Below are 20,821 nucleotides of genomic sequence, written 5' to 3'. Positions count from 1 at the left end.
AACCACTAATATGGAGAGGAAGATTATTCCTTGGCAGCCTCCCACCTCATAATTCTTCAAGATTAATGTCGATGCAAATTTTGTGGAAGCCATTAAAGCTGCAAGCGTGGGGGTGGTTGTAAGAAACAATTAAGTTATTCTTCCTCCTGGGATTATATTAGAACTTGCTATAGCATCGAGGAAGAGGAACTTAGAGAGACCCCGTCGGGCCTGTATATTGGTATGATTCTAGGCATGTCCGTCATATTGGAAACTGACTATTCCTTTGTGGCCTTTGTTCTTGGAAGAGATTGTATGAACAGGTCACCCCTTGTTGATCTAAAGAAAGAGGCGGTAAATGTCTCAAAGTTGCTGGTGAATTTACGGATTTCCAAGATCAACAGGAGGGCAAATATGATGGCTCACCAGATTGCAATGTTTAGTTTTGATAATAGATCTGATGGTTTTCTTTTTCATTCTGTTCTGTCCTGCGTGGTAAAGTTTGTAATGCATGATTGTATGATGTTTTAAGTTAATACATGGTGTTGTTTTTCAAAAAAGAAATTGACCACGCTGTTGCTGCGCCCTATCCCGGTGTAACTTAGCAATGATGTCATGCCATCCTCACAGGCCTGCATTTTATTTGGTTCTTTCTTGAGCTTGGAAATGATAAGTAGATAAATAGTCATAAACATTACACGGCCTGCCCAACTAATACTCTGGTTTTTTTTTTGAGACACACTAATACTCTGGTGATCTCATCAATAATGCCATTGAAAACATAGAGCCAGATGTAGAACCGGCCTGCTTGCACCGCCTGAGGCCTGCGCTGCCGTCGCCTGCCTATATAACAGAGGACAGGCGCACACGTCCCATGCCAGCTTCCAGATACCAACACAGAAGAAGCTCATACACAAAATCCTCTCTTCTTCCTCGTTGGCTCGTCGCTGCAGCGCCATCATTCCCCAAGATGCTGATGCTAAGGGCAGCGCCGATGTCCTACGCGAAGGTGGACAAGGTGGACGCCGAAGAGGCGCGACACTGGAAGGCGCAGTTCCTGATCCACAAGGCGCTCGAGACGGGGCCGACAAGGCGGCCGCCGCCGCCGGCGGCATTTGCGAAGGCTGGCGGGTGCAGGGTCGTCAGGGCGGTGAGGATCGGCATCCGGCTCAAGAGGCTCAGGATCGCCGTCCGGAGCTTCAGGCTCCGCGTCTGCCGGAGCGTCCTCAAGCACCTCAAAAATCTCAGGAGGCTCGGGTCTCCCCGTTCTTGATCCTCTCGATCTCCTCCTTCTGAAAGAGTTTTTTTTACGTATCAGGGAAACTAATCTGCCTTCTACTTGTATCATCGCAATAGCTAACAACAACTTCTGCCCTTGATATGCCGAGAAGATTTGGGCGCGCGCGTGTGTGTGGATGCATAGTATAGTATGTAATCTGTAAATGGAGCAGATCAGCAATGTTTGCTCCTGTTTCAGGCTTCCTTTTTCTCTGGGATCCTATCCTATCTTGTTGCTCACTGACAGCTGATGAAACTCTGCAGTTATGTATATGCAGCATATCCTTGTTGAATTGTTGATTGAGTCATTGAGATGCTAAATCCTTTGCTGCACCGATGAGTTTTGGATCTAATGTTTCGAGAATTAAGTCAGAAATCCTTTTATTTATTTTTTCCTTTTGCTTTTGTTCTTCAAGATCTCTAGAGAAAACGGCTACAGCAATCCACGATTAGCTTACCTACCACCTGCTGGGTAGGAGGACATGTGTTTTGCGTCAGCCCGGCTACAGCAAAACGAAAAGAGAGTGACGAAAGGTCATGCATTGTTAATGGTGGATGAGAAAGTAGATTTGGGATCTAACTCATGCTGCCAGTCTGTCCTTTGGTCCAGTATGAAGTTGAACTGCATGTGCAGGGGAGCTTGCGCCCCTATTCGCGAAAATTCCTTTACAAAACCGCGATACACTGCTTTACAAACATTAAAATCTGGTTTGGAAAACAACAGCTGGAGCTTCGTTTTCTTTCCTTTGCGGTTAGCTGATAGCTAGTGAAAAATGATTTGCAAAAAACCAAAGTCGGCCAAGATTTTTCTTTAATCTGTGAATCGACGGGGCAAGCAAAATGGACTAACAAACACTGCATGAAAAACTGTCATAGATACTCGGAGGTCGAAAGAAACGCTTGAAAATGAGCAGAACATACCAAGTAAACGGGCGCTTGATTTAGAATCATAAGTCGTAGTTGAATACATTGTTGACATATGGCATCAAGCTGCTAATTTTACTCACAGACATGTCCATCCATCCTCATGCAGAATTGATCAAATGTCAGGTGACATCAGGGGCGTCTTCCAGCACTAAACAAAATTCAGCATCCGCTCAGCAACTGCCACCAAAGGTCAACATTGTTGTCAATGAATAGATTAGAAATCCTTGCATAGGGAAAGGATTTGAAATTGCCTGCCAATGAAAAGAACTTCTTTTCTTTCGTTCATTATTGCTATTCTTTAGGTGGGGAAGCAGCAAGGTTTGCACAGGCAAAACAACCCAAATTTGGGCTGCATGATTGCGAGGCACAGAGAGATATTGTATTTTGTGTGTCTTTACGTGGATATTGTAAAGTGGAAGCCACGCTACTGTGTCCAGGCTACCTTCTACTGGCCGGAATCCTGCACCAGTGGCCCAGTCTCTATGTTAGTGTTGTCAAGAAAATACTCCGATAACTTGTGAACCTTATCATGCTGATCATGCTCTGGGGTAGGATTCTGTGTAACCTTCTCCACATTGATAAGTTCTGAATTTTGTGTCTCAAGAAGCAAAGGTAGGTTTGGTGCCTGAACCGTGCTGTCCTGTTGTCATAGAAGAGCAACGCCATCTAATAATCTGAAATGCAAAGTCAAGCACCACGGTCACAGCGTCGAGTACAGATTGAAAACGGAGAGGCGACGTACGTGATCACCATAAACCATCAGGATTAGTGGTTAAGATCCAGTTTTCTAGAAGAGAACGGGGATTAAAATGCATGCTTAGAGAGGAGGAAAACGTTTGGAAGCTGATGTGAAGGTAGGCCGAACAGAAGAAAAAGCAGACGGAGTATAACGCTGTTGACCAATGGCATCAGGAATCAAATTAAGATGCCAAAGTTGATTCACAAGCGAGTCATTTCCATTCCATGGGGCAGAATGAAAGCTCGATCGAGTCGAGTGACGCCAGAGGGCGGAGGCGTACGTCTTCCAGCAATAAACAAGAATAGGGAGGTGGCGACTGCTTGTCAAAGCAGCGAGCTTTCTTTAAAGCCGAGGCAAAATTTCTCATGCTACCTGATTGCACGGCTCAGAACTAAACACGGAGGAGAAGAATAGGAGAAGATGCTGGATGGCCACCGTGTTAAAATATAATTTGGGTTTAAAGATAGAGATAAGGAGTAGATCGAATAGGTTTAAATCATGTATTACTTATCTTGTACTCCAAGCCTCTATCCCCTCGTGTATTCTATATATACCCCATATGAGCATCAGATTAATACAACATACAACACAACAAACATTAGTCATACTACAATTTTCACATGGTATTAGAGCGGTTAGTCTCACGACACCGATCCTAGGTCACATCCACCACTTCCGCAGCGCGCCGCCCTCGGGGAGATCAATCTCCTCTCATCGGGGGCGCGGCACCCGATTCAATTAAAGATTGGATCGGTTCTATAGATTAGATCATTCTCTAGATTAGATCAATTTCATAGATTAAACCAACTTCAGTTTTCGAAATTACAGTAGATTGATTTTTTCTTAGCCATCAGATAAATCACAGGACCCTCGACTTCCGGTGAAAATCCCTGCGTACGGTGGCACCGACGATACGGCGAGAGCTACGCAGTTGCTCCGAGTCGGAAATCCAACGGCGGGCGGTTACGCACCGCCATCAAGCCAGCTTCTTCGCGCGCACGTACATGGCAGCAACAGCGGTCCTCCGAACAAGCCGGCTTCTCCAACAAATCCTGGGCTCAGGCGGTGGCGCGGTTTCTCCAAAACGAGCCAGCCACCAGCGCACACTCGGCGACCTCCTGGGCAATACGCGGAGCGTCCACGGCGGGCGTCTCCGAACGAGCTGGTAAACTGGAGATCCAACGGCGCAACACAGGTCCGCCTCCATCCGTGCGTTCAAGCAGCGGTAGTACGGAGTTTGGTCTTTGGTGTAGCTCCGTACGGACATGCATCCATGCGTGCATACCCTATGCACACGGCAACACGAGCTAGGTTCTTCAGGTTCCATGTCATCTCGAGACCACATGGACCAGGCGACCAACATGACGCACCAGTGCCTCGATCACGGGAGGGTCTTGCACGCGGCATCGACACCTTCATCGCACGTCGACACCTTCATCAAGCTGGCTTGCAGCGCGGGACATCGGGAGGGCCCGCAGGCCACTTCGAGGCACACGCACGGACGAGATCTTCACCAAGCCGTTCCATCCACCTCCTGCGCCTCGCACGCCGTCCACCCTCGCGCCACTGATCTGCATCTTCACCGAGCGATCTGCACCTACACCTTTACATCAGGCCGAACATCAACATCAAGCTTTACAACTACGCCAGGCTACAAGCCAATATACGTCTATGAGAAGCGATCTCAACATGCACCATCCACACGCCAGGCCGGTGTGAAACAAGATGCAATCTTCATCAACTTCTCCGGCGTGACACGGCATCGACACATCGTCGCCGCGAGGGACGCCTTCAAGCGACATCATCGTCGACACGCTGTTGCAACGCCATAGCCGACACTTCATCCCCAAGGTCTCCATCAATATGGTCTTCACCAACATCATCGTCAACACACGCCGCCGCCTCGTCCACAAAATGGACACCTAGCGTCCTCTGACAGACTTTTCTGCAAGGCGCGACCTCGACGACGGCAATGACCGCGTCACGACGACGGCATCTTCCACGTCATCCACGACAGCACGACTGCATCGACACGGCGTCACTACAGTGACGACCATACACGGCCACACGGTTCTGGCAAAACTGATGTGTGCTCGATGGGCTTCCTCTGGTGTTGGCAAAATCGGTGGACTCGTCGCCGACGACACCCTCTGACATCCGCAAGGTGCATCGTCCACGTCTGCAGCTCCGTCATAGCGCATTTTTTTTGCACCTCCGGCTTTGTGCGGCTTCGTCATCCACGACTACCTCGACCATGGCTACATCACCATGATCGGCTACCTCAACATTAATGGCTATGTCTACAGCAACACATCGGCAACATCTCCAGTCAACAGCGTCCGCGTTATCACCAGCGTTCACGCCACTCCCGCTGTGGCTGCGGGAGGGAATAGAGGAGAGACAAGGAAGGCACTGGATGGGGACGCAGTCACCGCCCCAGGTGTCGACCCATCAGAGATGCATGTGATGATGGTGAAGCGGAGAAGACGACGCGAGCACGATACTTCAAATCTAGTCGCAAACGTCCGTTTCACTCCCGCTATGACTGAGGGGGAATGTTAGAATATAGTTTGGGTTTAAAGATAGAGATAAGGAGTAGATCGAATAGGTTTAAATCATGTATTATTTATCTTGTACTCCAAGCCTCTACCCCCTCGTGTATTCTATATATACCCCATATGAGCATCAGATCAATACAACATACAACACAACAAACATTAGTCATACTGCAATTTCCACACACCGGAGTTGTAGTACATGATGCATCACCGGCGGAAATGTACCTAGCTCGGCAGCAGAAGCGTGCTGCAAAGAGTTTGAAGATCATGGACTAAATCTAAATCTATATCTATTATTACCCTACTAATAATAAAAATAAGTATTCTTAGTCTGTCATGTTATTTTACAGAAAACTCTCTCATATTTCTATTAATCAACTCGCAGTCCACTTTTAAGACAAATTTTCGTTTTCTGGAAATCAACCCAAAGGCTAGTTTTAAGTCGGATTTTCACTTTTGCAGGAGATCCCCTGATATTTGGGTTAATCAACCCGCAATACATATCAATTTTTTTAAAAAATATTCGTATGTTTTAAATCCTAACTCCAAATTTAACATGTTTTATATGTAATTTGATTGGAAAAATGTGTAGAATCTGAATATGACGTTATTTTACCTGTTAATAATTTTAAGAATGCTATTTAGGATGCAAACTTAATCAATAGCGTTGATCCGTCTTTCTTTCATATGGGTGTCGGGCATGATCTGTCTTTCTTTCATACCGGCGCCGATTCAGATTGAAAATGAACACCTCCGCAAAACTAGGATTGGAGACGAAAAAATATCTATAACCATGCATGCACGCCTCGCCAAAACTTCACGAGAAAAAACAGATTTATCATCTTATGCCGAGAGAAACGCCTTACAATTGACAACATTCAATCGTGTGGTGATTGTGTGAGCATTAAGGCCACCGTCGCCGAGGGTAGGAAAAAGGATAAATGGCAATACAGATGGAATGCCATGTGTTGAAATAAAGGATGTGGACCAATTGGAGTCTGGGGTAATGGTTATTGGGTTAGGAAAATGGGGCATCTTTTTGTTCCGTTGCAACACACGGACTCTTTTGCTAGTGTTGTTCTATGTCGCGAAGCCAAGATGCCAAGGGCCGGCTTTATCTGGTATTTAAGTTCGGAATAGTTTAACTCACACAAAAGTCCAAAGATAGAAACTTTTTTTCCTATACTTCACCTTTAATTTATCTCTTACTTCTTGTGGGATCCTGTGACTATATTTTCCCCACGAAAATCCTTGCACACTTTACATCATTTCTTTGGGATCCATGTGGTGCACATTTTACTTCATAGTTGTATCTGAGTCAAGAGTTTGATGATTATTTGAAGAATTTGTGAAATGGTTCTCACTATGAGCACACCCGAGAGACTAAGCTGGCAGATCATCTTGAGATTGACAAAGTCACCACAGACGCCTTCATAGTCGATGAGACGTCTCCTCCCACTCAATGCACATTGCCAGAAGGCCTAAAATAAATCCAAAAAAATGCAAAGACTGGTGTCAAGTCTAGGAGTTGAACTCTGATGGGCTGGGGATACCACTGTCCTCTTAGTCATGCAACCATAAGTTGGTTCACTTATCATTGTCATTTTGGGGTTACACTCTAGAAACTGCAGCTTTCACATTAACAAAGTACCATCTAAATCCATAGATCAAACACCATGTGAGATATGGACTGGAAAACATCACAATTTGTCTTTTCTAAAGATGGGGTTGTGAGACATATGTTAAGTGACTTCAGTCGAACATGCTCACACGTAAGTCGGATAAATGCATATTCGTGATATATCTTAGAGAAACCATAGGGTATTTATTTAGTGTCTTCCTTGAGAAAGAATTTCTTAGTGGAAAGGTGGGTGGAAGGACGATGCAACTCGAAAAACTTCAATACAAACCACTCGAGGAGGCCTCAAGTGATGACATCATATCAGAACCAGTTGGGAACCCATGGTTGAGGTTGCGCTTACACCACGATGGTCGCAAAGGATGTGTAATGTATTCAATGTATTTGATGAGAACCCGCTAGACAGTGAGTCATATGTTGGCCCAATATTTCACGGTAGACGAAAATCAACGACGAACACAACAAACAATTCTCGTGATAGCATAAATAGATGAAAAGGTAGAAAAGCGGCTCTTGAGATCAGGCGGTACGCCAGAAAACCGAAGTGCAGAAAAACCAGTGTAATCAATCACAGATCAATCTCACGCCAAGCAACTATTGGATCCCTTGCGGATCAGCGAGGAAATGTATTCCGTGCAACCATAGCGTTGCATTTTTCTGTATTTGATTCAACTCTAAAACTTCCCTCGTTCACGTCATGGTACTCCACACACACGATCAGTACAAAAAAATTGTGTGGTGTTCTGACCGTGGGTTTGATCTCTTGCTTCTCTCGTTGTGTTGACAACACCTCAATACAAAAATCGCGAATCTACAATGTATATGGAATAGCATGGTCTATGATCACATCATCCCCTCCCCTTCAAACGAAGTTGTCCTCGATTTCGGAGCAGTTTTTGTAACCTTGTTCAACAATGTAACATGTCCATCCACCTTGATTGCGTTGTCAAACATCGGCCGCAACAGATGTCGCTTTCTGGCATTCCAGAATGAGTAAGTGTTGGTTCGACCTTCATGCGTTGCGTTATGGTCGTATTGCCATGGCCTTCCCAATAAAAAGTGACATGCATCCATGGGTATAACATCACAGATCACCATATAAGTATTAATCTCCAACATAGAATTTGGCACGCGCCTTTTGAGTAACCTTTAGCTTCCCAGTATGATGCATCCACTCGACACAGTGGGGTGTGGATGCTTCCATATAGGCAACCCCAAAGCATCAACTAACCATTTGTTGGCTGCATTGGTATAGCTTCCACCGTCTATTATTATCTTGCAATTGGCGTTGTTGATCTTACACTTGGGCTGAAAAATATTCCATCGTTGCCCCTTATCATCAATACAATCTTCCTGCACTCGTTGCACCATTAATGATGGGTATGCTTCTGCGGCTTCAAAACTCATCAACGTTACTTTTTGATCTTCTTCAGATTTTTCACTAGAAGTGTCAATATTTTTTCTCCGTCACTTGCACACATGTATCCTTATTCTCTGAGGAGCACTCTCTTATCATTAGGACACTCAAACTTTTTATGTCCCCTGCACCACACTTGAAGCACACAATATCACTAGTATGAGAGTTAGAAGCACGAGACGATTCAACCTTGGATTGAGATACTTCCTTGGTAGCCGGCTTAGAATCTGATTTGAAACCACTATTACCACCAGCCCTCTCTCTGAAAATTATGGCGCACCGAGTTTGATAAATTATCATGACCGATATGACACTTTACTTGCTACTCCGCTCGAATGGTGTGGTGTAATAATCCATGTATCCATTATATTCTACCACAGCAACAGGTCTCGTATCTTTGATTTCGGACCATGCATGAATCGTGACATTGTAGCCTCTTCTTGCTCCTCTACCATGTGCGAATCAACAATATTTTCATCTCCTTATAATACTCCTCATTCCTCAACACTAGAGTTACCTTGTCAAAGTTGCTGCAATCGTGCGTACACGGTTCTAGTGAAGTGCTCCAGAACAAAGTGTCTCTTCATGATATTTTTCATTTGATTCCAAGACTTTGGATGTGCTCCCACATGGCATAGTTGGTTCCACCATATTAAAGAACCCGTGAACTCAATAGATGCAGCACGAACCTTTTTCTCATTGGTGTATTGTTGTCCATAAAAAATCTGATCCACACGCATCTCCCCACTCCAAATAATCATCAGTTTTATCTTTTCCACTGAACGGTGGTATAGAAATATCTATTCTACCAATACCATCATCATGTACCCACTGCCAAGATAATAGCCGGTGACGTCCCAGCGCAACAGACCCATCACTAGGTGGTGATCGTGGTCTCAGTCGATGAACAACCTCAGTTAGATCGGCTATCTTTTTACCAGGACTTACCTCGACCTTATCAATGCACCTCCCCACTCGACTCAACACATAGTCACGAGTTGCCTCAAATCCTAGCACAATAGCTGGCACAACACTCCGATCATAAGTGCGCAAAGGCAGCTCGTTATCTACATCTCCTTCATGTGCACCGTGAACACTTGAATTTGATTTCTGTGAATTCACCATTGCAGCGACTCAAATAGACCAACTCAAGAACTAGAGAAAAAAATTATACTGGGATCAACCTTACTCTGATACCACTTGATGAGAACCGACTATAAAGCGAGTCGTTTGTTGGCCCAATTTTTCACGGTACAAGAAAATCAACGACGAACATGATGAACAACTCTCATGATAGCAAAAATGGATGAAAAGGTAGAAAAGCGGCTCTTCGAATCAGGTAATGCACCAAAAGACCAAAGTGCAAAAAACCAGCATATAGTCAATCACATATCAATCTCACGCCAAGCAACTCTTGGATCCTTGCGGATCAGCAAGTGAACGTATTTGGCGCAACCATAGCGTTGTGTTTTTCTGCATTTGATTCAACTCTAAAACTCCCATCCTTCTGAAGGAAATATGCCCTAGAGGCAACAATAAAGTTATTATTTATTTCCTTATATCATAATAAATGTTTATTATTCATGCTAGAATTGTATTAACCAGAAACATAATACATGTGTGAATACATAGACAAACATAGTGTCACTAGTATGCCTCTACTTGACTAGCTCGTTGATAAAAAATGGTTATGTTTCCTGACCATAAACATGAGTTGTTATTTGATTAACGGGATCAGATCATTAGGAGAATGATGTGATTGACTTGACCCATTCCGTTATCTTAGCACTTGATCGTTTAGTATGTTGCTATTGCTTTCTTCATGACTTATACATGTTCCTACAACTATGAGATTATGCAACTCCCGTTTACTGGAGGAACACTTTGTGTGCTACCAAACGTCACAACATAACTGGGTGATTATAAAAGAGCTCTACAGGTGTCTCCAAAGGTACATGTTGAGTTGGCGTATTTCGAGATTAGGTTTTGTCACTCCGATTGTCGGAGAGGTATCTCTGGGCCCTCTCGGTAATGCACATCACTATAAGCTTTGTAAGCAATGTAGCTATTAGTTACGGAATGATGCATTACATAATGAGTAAAGAGACTTGCCGGTAACGAGATTGAACTAGGTATTGAGATACCGACGATCGAATCTCGGGCAAGTAACATACCGATGACAAAGGGAACAACGTATAATGTTATGCGGTTTGACCGATAAAGATCTTCGTAGAATATGTAGGAGCCAATATGAGCATCCAGGTTCCGCTATTGATTATTGACCGGAGACGTGTCTCGGTCATGTCTACATAGTTCTCGAACCCGTAGGGTCCGCACGCTTAAAGTTAGATGGCAGTTATATTATGAGTTCATGTGTTTTGATGTACCGAAGATAGTTCGGAGTCCCGGATGTGATCACGGACATGACGAGGAGTCTCGAAATGGTCGAGAAATGAAGATTGATATATTGGACGACTATATTCGGACACCGGAATGGTTCCGGGGGTTATCGGATATATACCGGAGTACCGGGGGGTTACCGGAAGCCCCCGGGGGGGTCAATGGGCCACATGGGCCCAAAGTGGAGAAGAGGAGGGGCGGCCAGGGTAGGCTGCCCCCCCTCCCCTCTAGTCCGAATAGGACAAGGAGGGGGAGCAGCGCCCCCCTTTCCTTCCTCCCCTCTCTCCCTTCCTTCCCCCTCTCCTAGTTGGACAAGGAAAGGAGGGAGTCCTACTCCCGGTGGGAGTAGGACTCCTCCTGGCACGCCCCTACTGGCCGGCCGCCCCCTCCCCCTTGCTCCTTTATATATGGGAGCAGGGGGGCACCTCTAGACACAACAACAATTGATCCTTGAGATCTATTAGCCGTGTGTGGTGCCCCCCTCCACTATATTCCACCTCGATAATATCATAGTGGTGCTTAGACAAAGCCCTATGTCGGTAGAACATCATCATCGTCACCACGCCGTCGTGCTGATGGAACTCTCCCTCAACACTCGGCTGGATCGGAGTTCGAGGGACGTCATCGAGCTGAACGTGTGCAAGAACTCGGAGGTGCCGTGCTTTCGGTGCTTGATCGGTCGGGCCGTGAAGACGTACGACTACATCAACTGCGTTGTGCTAACGCTTCTGCTTTTGGTCTACGAGGGTACATGGACAACACTCTCCCCTCTCGTTGCTATGCATCACCATGATCTTGCGTTTCGTAGGAATTTTTTTGAAATTACTACGTTCCTCAACAGTGGCATCAGAGCCTAGGTTTTATCCGTTGATGTTATATGCACGCGTAGAACACAAGTGAGTTGTGGGCGATACAAGTCATACTGCTTACCAGCATGTCATACTTTGGTTCGGCGGTATTGTTGGATGAAGCGGCCCGGACCGACATTACGCGTACGCTTATGCGAGACTGGTTCTACCGACGTGCTTTGCACACAGGTGGCTGGCGGGTGTCAGTTTCTCCAACTTTAGTTGAACCGAGTGTGGCTACGCCCGGTCCTTGAGAAGGTTAAAACATCACTAACTTGACGAACTATAGTTGTGGTTTTGATGCATAGGTAAAAATGGTTCTTGCTCAGCCTGTAGCAGCCACGTAAAACTTGGAAAAACAAAGTAGAGGACGTCTAACTTGTTTTTGCAGGGTATGTTGTGATGTGATATGGTCAAGACATGATGTTATATTTTATTGTATGAGATGATCATGTTTTGTAACCGAGTTTTCGGCAACTGGCAGGAGCCATATGGTTGTCGCTTTATTGTATGCAATGCAATCGCCCTATAATTGCTTTACTTTATCACTAAGCGGTAGCGATAGTCGTAGAAGCAATAGATGGCGAGACGACAACGATGCTATGATGAAGATCAAGGTGTCGCGCTGGTGACGATGGTGATCATGACGGTGCTTCGAAGATGGTGATCACAAGCACAAGATGGTGATGGCCATATCATATCACTTATATTGATTGCATGTGATGTTTATCCTTTGTGCATCTTATTTTGCTTTGATTGACGGTAGCATTATAAGATGATCTCTCACTAAATTTCAAGGTAAAAGTGTTCTCCCTAAGTGTGCACTGTTGCGAAAGTTCTTCGTGCTGAGACACCACGTGATGATCGGGTGTGATAGGCTCTACGTTCAAATACAACGGGTGCAAAATAGTTGCACACGCGGAATACTCAGGTTAAACTTGATGAGCCTAGCATATACAAATATGGCCTCGGAACACTGAGACCGAAAGGTCGAGCGTGAATCATATAGTAGATATGATCAACATAGTGATGTTCACCATTGAAAACTACTCCATCTAACGTGATGATCGGACATGGTTTAGTTTATTTGGATCACGTGATCACTTAGATGATTAGAGGGATGTCTATCTAAGTGGGAGTTCTTAAGTAATATGACTAATTGAACTTAAATTTATCATGAACTTAGTACCTGATAGTATTTTGCTTATCTATGTTTGTTGTAGATAGATGGCTCGTGTTGTTGTTCCATTGAATTTTCATGCATTCCTTGAGAAAGCTAAGTTGAAAGATGATGGTAGCAATTACACGGACTGGGTCCATAACTTGAGGATTATCCTCATTGCTGCACAGAAGAATTACGTCCTGGAAGCACCGCTGGGTGTCAGGTCTGCTGTAGATGCAACTGACGACGTTAAGAACGTCTGGCAGAGCAAAGCTGATGACTACTTGAAAGTGCAACTATCCCTAGGTGGTTTTGGTAATTCATAACAACATATAGCTCATTGAGCTAATGCTATTCCAAGACTATTATTTCAGGAAAGCTCAATGAATGGCATGGCATGGATGATGAAAGTGGAACCCTCAAAATACTAATGACAAAGGATTGGCTCAAGCTCAAAAGCTCAAGACTCTTCATTTTTTATTTTTTATTTTAGTGATCCAAGATCACATTGAGTCTATAGGAAAAGCCAATACTATCAAGGAGGGATGAGGTGTTGCTTAATGAGCCTCTTGCTTCATGTGCTTAGTGATATGCTCCAAAACCCTCAGCTATTTTCTCACATCCACAAATGACCTAAACCTAAATCCAAAATCGGTCACACCGATTCTTTCTATTCGGCGCCACCGAGTTCAAATGTCATAGCCACTGCCACAAACCCTAGGCAAATCGGTCCTACCGATAGGGATCTCGGTCTCACCGAGATGGGATTGTAATCTCTCTGTTTCCCTTCGTAATGTTTCGGTCTAACCGAAGTGAGCGATCGATCCCACCGAGATTGCAATGTAAACTCTCTGTTTCCCTTTTGTAACATTTCGGTCTCACCAAAAAGAGCAAATCAGTCCCATCGAGTTTACCTGACCAACTCTCTGGAAAGCTTATTACCAAAATCGGTCTCACCGAGTTTGCATAATCGGTCTTACCGAGATTACGTTATGCCCTAACCTTAACCGAATCGGTCTTACCGAGTTGCATGTCAGTCCCACCGAAAATCCTAACGGTCACTAGGTTTACTAAATCGGTCCGACCGAGTCTGTTGAATCGGTCCCACCGAGTTTGGTAAATTGTGTGTAACGGTTAGTTTTTGTGTGGAGGCTATATATACCCCTCCACCTCCTCTTCATTCGTGGAGAGAGCCATCAGAAAAAACCTACACTTCCAACTTACCATTTCTGAGAGAGAACCACCTACTCATGTGTTGAGGCCAAGATATTCCATTCCTACCATATGAATCTTGATCTCTAGCCTTCCCCAAGGTGCTTTCCACTCAAATCTTCTTTCCACCAGATCCAAATCCTATGAGAGAGAGAGTTGAGTGTTGGGGAGACTATCATTTGAAGCACAAGAGCAAGGAGTTCATCATCAACGCAGCATTTGTTACTTCTTGGAGAGTGGTGTCTCCTAGATTGGCTAGGTGTCACTTGGGAGCCTCCGACAAGATTGTGGAGTTGAACCAAGGAGTTTGTAAGGGCAAGGAGATCGCCTACTTCATGAAGATCTACCGCTAGTGAGGCAAGTCCTTCGTGGGCGACGGCCATAGTGGGATAGACAAGGTTGCTTCTTCGTGGACCCTTTGTGGGTGGAGCCCTCCGTGGACTCGCGCAACCGTTACCCTTCGTGGGTTGAAGTCTCCATCAACGTGGATGTACGATAGCACCACCTATCGGAACCATGCCAAAAACATCCGTGTCTCCAATTGCGTTTGAATCCTCCAAACCCTTCCCCTTACCTTCTTGCAAGTTGCATGCTTTAATTTCCGTTGCCTATATACTCTTTGCATGCTTTCTTGAATTGTGTGATGATTGCTTGACTTGTCCTAAGATAGCTAAAATCTGCCAAACTCTAAAATTTTGAAAAGGTTAAGTTTTTAATTGGTCAAGTAGTCTAATCACCCCCCCTCTAGACATACTTCAAGGTCCTACAAGTGCTATCAGAGCTTTGGTCTTCATTTGCTTTGATTTCCATAGCTTTTGGTGGTCATAGCCTTGGTTTCACAACCTAGGAGAGTATGGCGTCTAGTGAGGGAAATTATCACCATAGAGGTCCTTACTTTGATGGTACTAATTTTGCTAGTTGGAAGCATAAGATGAAAATGCATATTCTCGGACATAACCCCGTCGTTTGGGCAATTATTTGTATTGGCTTGCAAGGTGAATTCTTTGATGGGAGAGAGCCGAACCGTGAAGGTAATGCAGAAGAATTGAAGATTCTGCAATACAACGCTCAAGCTTGTGATATCATCTTCAACGGATTGTGCCCCGAAGAATTCAACAAAATCAGTCGTCTTGAGAATGCAAAGGAAATTTGGGATACTTTGATTGATATGCATGAAGGTACCGAATCCGTCAAGGAATCCAAGTTGGATGTGCTCCAAAGTCAGCTTGACAAGTTCAAAATGAAGGATGGTGAAGGTGTAGCTGAAATGTACTCTAGGCTTGCTCTTATCACAAATGAGATTGCCGGCTTAGGGAGTGAAGAGATGACCGACAGATTCATCATTAAGAAGATCCTAAGAGCATTGGATGGAAAGTATGATAGCGTGTGCACATTGATCCAAATGATGCCAAACTACAAAGATCTCAAGCCAACGGAAGTCATTGGAAGAATTGTTGCTCATGAGATGTCACTCAAGGATAAGGAGGAACTTCACAACAAGTCAAGTGGTGCTTACAAAGCCTCAAGTGAAGCCCCCACATCATCAAGTGAGAAACAAACCTTCAATGAAGAATTGAGCTTAATGGTGAAGAACTTCAACAAATTCTACAAGAGTAGAAGCAAAGAAAGAAGCTCCAAGTCAAGGTCTTACCATGACAAAAGATCTTCTAGTCGAGAGCGCAATTGCTACAATTGTGGGAGACCCGGACACTATTCCAATGAGTGTATGGCACCCTACAAGAGAAGAGAAGATTCTCCAAGAAGAAGAAGAAAAAGAGAAGAATCACCACCAAGAGAGAGGAGGAGTAGAGATGATCATTATGAATGAAGACCCTCACGGAGAAGCAAGGATTCGGAAAGGAAGGACAAGTCATCAAGGAGCTACACAAAATGAAGACATCAAGCTCATGTTGGTGAATGGGTATCCGGCTCCGACTCCGACAATCACTCTGAGAGAAGCTATCACTCCGACTCCGAATATACTCAAGATGAAGGTGTTGCCGGTCTAGCACTTGTGTCAACCAACTCCTACGACATATTTGATTCACCAAATGAAGGAATTGGAAGATGCTTCATGGCCAAAGGTCCAAAGGTAACACATCCTGAGTATGTTGATTTCGATAGTGATGAAGATGACTTGCTTGTGGATGATGATTTACTTGTTGACAACTCTAGTGATGAATACTATGATGAAAAGTCAATTAATCATGCTAATCAAGATAAAACGAATGACAATGATAAGGAGAAGATTGAGCTTCTAACTAAAGAACTAAACACTCTTAAGTTAGCTCATGAAACTCTCTTTGAAGATCATCGAGAACTTTTAAGGGCTCATGAGAAGTTACGCTTTGAAAAGCTCAATCTTGAGCAAGAGCATGAGTTCTTAAAAGCAATCAATGATGATCTCCGTAAGAAAAGTTCTTCTTACATTGCCAAGCGTTTACTCTTATCTACTTACAAGCCTCAAGTCAAGTCTAATAACAAGTACAAGAAAGATTCTTCCTCTAGTAGTAACAATAATAATGTCAAATCCAATATTGTTGCTTCTAGTTCTCTTGATTCCACTAATGATTCTCTTAGCCAAGTTACACTTGAGCAAGAAAATAGCTTATTGAAGGGAATTATAGAGAAAGGTGTTTACAAGAGCCTTGCCGGGAGTAAGCAATTTGAGGAAATTGTACGCAAGCAAGGAAGGCACCGAAAGAATCAAGGTGTTGGTTTTGAACGAAAGTTAAATGCCAATGGAGTTGAGTGGGAATAAGATCAATACCCCAAGACGAAGTTTGTTCCTCAACAAGAGAAGTATGATCCTACTTCCTTCAAAGGATCACAAGCACAAGATGATCTTCCACCACAAGACCACAATAACAAAGGCAAGGACAAGCTTCAAGAAGAGATTGATGCATTTGAAGAAGCACCTAAGGCCTCGTTCAAGTGGGTTCCCAAGACTACGTCAAGTTCTAATTCATCAAGTACAACTACAACTCCAAGGATTCCCATCAAGATGATGTGGATCCCGAAGAAGAAGAACTAGAGAGTTCTTGAGGGTGACTCCGCCAACATTATTCACTCATATCATTATGGCAAGAACAAGTGCAATCAACTTCCACATCTTGCACTAGTTCAAGGAGTCACAAACCCTCATGTTGTCAAGGCAAGGGACAAGGTAACCTAATGATTTCATGGACATCATCTTGTGTGTGCATCACTCTATGTCTATGGATATTCTTGTTTGTTCCTTGTGGGACTAACCCATGTAGGTAAGTTGAAAGTGCAACTCACTCCAAAGGATTGCTCCAAATGATCTACATCAAAATTGAGCATCCACATCTTCAACACCTACATGAAGTTATCATAGACAAAACCCAAGGTTAGTTCATCCCTCTAAAGGGGGATCTCACATCTAGGGGGAGCTTAACTCTAAGAATTGAGTCAAAGCAACTCTAATGGTGTGAACACATCAATGCATTATGTAAAAGTGGTAACCCCACTTGAGCTTAAACGACGAGTATGACCTATGATCAAATGTTTTCATTTCACTCCTAAGTCAATATACTCATATATAGATGACCTAGTCATCGCCAATTGTTTCATAGATGCTAGAATTGGTTGTGCATGTTTCGCCACATATTTCATTTGCCATCTTATTGTGTGAGCATGTTGGTGCATATTTTACTCATTCAAGGACATCCACTTGTTGTTTTGAGTGATTGGCTTCTTTTTCCTTTTGCCAAGTGGATGGACAAGAATGCCTAAGAACCTTCTCTAGCTATCTATGCTTTTCTCGTCTCAAACTCTATTCATGCTACATCACAAAATTTGATCAAGTCAGATTCGAACCACTCTGTGTGAGGAGCACTCGGAGTCTCCGATTCATCATAGACTTAAACTTCCAAAACTTCTTTGTGATTCTCGGTCTGACCGATTCCTCCATTTCGGTCCTACCGAGATCACTAAGTCGATCTAGGTTTTCAATCTCGGTGCAACCGATTTGAACTTTTCGGTCACATCGAGTTGCTGTAACTGTACACAGTTATGCATCTCGGTGCCACTGAGTCGTTCCACTCGGTCACACCGACAGGGTCGGGCTATATATAGTCACGGGCAAAAATTTGGAAATTTCTCCGAACCTCTTTGCCCGCGCAATAGCTCGCTCTGCCACCAGGGTCTCCGGATCGTCTCCTCATCGTCAGCCGCCTCCTGTCGCTTGTCTCCGCCTCCGTCAACGGATTTCACCCCCGCCGTTGCCGCTGTAGCGAGTTCATCGCCAAGCTAGGGTATGGACTCGATCACTGTGCTATCCTCGTCCGATTCCTAGCACATTATGTTCTTATTGATTCTTGCCACGATTGAAACACTCCTATCCAGTCAATGCAACCATAGAATAGATGAGATTCAAAATTTAGGGTTAGGTTTCCGCCGAAACCATCTCGGACCCACCGAGTTGAAAAACTCGGTCCCACTGATTTGGCTAACGCCATTGCACTAGTAACGCTCGATCTGACCGACAATTGCTAATCAGTGAGACCGATTTTAGGACTTTGTGAAACCCTAGCAGTCTCGATGCCACCGAACTGTGACTCGGTCCAACCGAGTTCATCAGTTTAGGTTCCAAAACTGCTTCGGTATCACCAAGTTTGAAATTCGGTTGATCCGAAATGCTTTCTGTGGAAAACTAAAACTGAATTTTTGAATCATTCTTTTGCAAAAATCTCTGCATTTTGTGATGCTCATCCACTCTATCTCATCTATAACTCTTCACAGGGTCAGCAGTCAGTGATTTGCAGCGTGTCAGACCAAAGTGACAGCCAGAACAGGTCAGAAGAGCAGATTCACATGAGTGAGGGCAGTAGTCCCTCTAGCACTTCAGATGAAGGCAGCAGGAGCACCCCAAGCAACCTGCCTAAAGCCGCCACCAGACAAAGGAAGAAGAGAACCTCAGATTCTGAGGATGAGGATTATAGAGCAGAAGAGGATGAGGCTACCTCCAAGAAGGTAGTGCTCAAAAAGGAGTATGCCTCAGCACAAAACACCAAACCTGGACTCAATAGGAAGGTTCCTGCCAAGAGGATACCTATGCTGAAGGTCAGAGGATCTACTCAAGTGCCAGAAAAGTCTGAGCCCAAAGAGGCACCTGCAAAGAGAGTCACAACTTCCAAACCCAAGAAAGTTCCCACTGGAGAAACTATGAAGTTTACCATTGAATCAGAAGATGAAGCTGCTCAGGATAATAAGAAGAAGAGAGCCAGAACCACTACTGCCCAGGTTCTTGGAAAACCCTCAATGAGGAGAGACTCTAAAGAGGAAGAAGAGGTTGTTGCACCAGCACCCATGGCACAAAAGCTTATGGGTGATGCTATTAGATCAGGGGCTACAACATCAAAGCCCAAGGAAGCACCCAAAGCTGCCCCCAAGGCCAAGCTTGCACCAAAGAGGAATACCAGGAATATTCCAGCTGCTGAGAAGAACAAGGCCCCAGTGCCTGAAGTTGCTGATGAGGAAGATGAAGAAGGACAAGTTCTGAGGAAGCTCAAGCCCAAGATACCAGACCACAATGATGCCCATCCAGTGGCTGAGGACATGAAGATCAGAAGAGACTCAGGGTTGAGGCTATGGAGGATGATAGATCCATATGCCACAAGGAGAAGGACTGCTGTTGATTACAGGTTCCATACAAAGGAACAACAAGACTTCTATGAGACAATCTTGTTGGACAGAAGCCCATAGTGTGTGATATGAGGTGGGTCGACTGGACCTGCATGAAAGAAAATGAAGAACACTATCCTGGAGTGCAAGACAGTTTTGTTGCTTATGGAGTTGTAGATTTTGTTGGGCAAAAGCTCACCAACTAGAATGATGAACTCATTATGCAATTCTACTCCACAGCACACTTCTATCCAGATGGAAGGATAGTTTGGATGTCTGAAGGTACAAGGTACCAGTCAACCATTGAGGAGTGGTCCAATCTGATCAATGCCCTAAAGGAGAGTGAAGATGACTTGGATGTCTATGCCAAGAAGAAGATGGACCACAATTCCATGGCACACATGTACAAGGAGATCCCAGACGATGCTCTAGAGACACATAAGTTTGGGTCAGTCCACTTTCTTCTGTCAGGGCTGCCAACAATCAACTGCATCCTAAGGCACACTCTGTTGCCTAAGTCTGGTGACCACAACATGATTACAGGGCATGCAATCAACATGTTGCATTTATTTGATGTGCCACAGAAATTCAAGGTCATGAGCCTTATGGTAGAGACCATTAAGAGGACTGCAGCAGATCAAAAGAGGAGTTGTGGATATGCCCCTCAGATTCAGGAGTTGATTAACTCAAACATGGGCACAGGCAAATATCAATTGTATAAGGAACATTTTCCTCTCTATCCAGACTTTGAGGACAATCAGGTTGTCGTGAATGAGGATGAACCATCATCAGTACAAGCTCAAGAGAAGAAGGAGAAGGCAAGGAAAGAGAAGGCTGCCAAGATGCCAACTCAAGAGGAGGCATCTGAGTACTTTTTGAAGAACAAATTGGAGCAGCTTAGTTACTTGATAGCATCAACACTGAGGATTGAGAAGGGGTTGGCCACCCTCACTCAGAATCAGGAGAGCTTGGAAAGAATCATGGAACTAAAATTCCATGATCTAGATGTCAAAGTA

The 20,821-nt window shown here is 44.4% G+C and overlaps 1 protein-coding gene across 1 annotated transcript; it reads left to right on the top strand.

Moving 5' to 3' along the window:
* Positions 1 to 854: 854 nt before the first annotated feature.
* LOC119367667 lies at positions 855 to 1,578 on the top strand. The gene has a single exon (XM_037633128.1). The coding sequence runs from the start codon at positions 950 to 952 to the stop codon at positions 1,250 to 1,252; it is 303 nt and encodes a 100-aa protein (XP_037489025.1). The 5' UTR covers positions 855 to 949; the 3' UTR covers positions 1,253 to 1,578.
* Positions 1,579 to 20,821: the final 19,243 nt, after the last annotated feature.

Source organism: Triticum dicoccoides, chromosome 2B, assembly GCF_002162155.2.
Source record: "Triticum dicoccoides isolate Atlit2015 ecotype Zavitan chromosome 2B, WEW_v2.0, whole genome shotgun sequence".
In the NCBI taxonomy this organism is placed as follows: domain Eukaryota; kingdom Viridiplantae; phylum Streptophyta; class Magnoliopsida; order Poales; family Poaceae; genus Triticum; species Triticum dicoccoides.
This window is presented reverse-complemented; position numbering and strand designations above follow the sequence as displayed.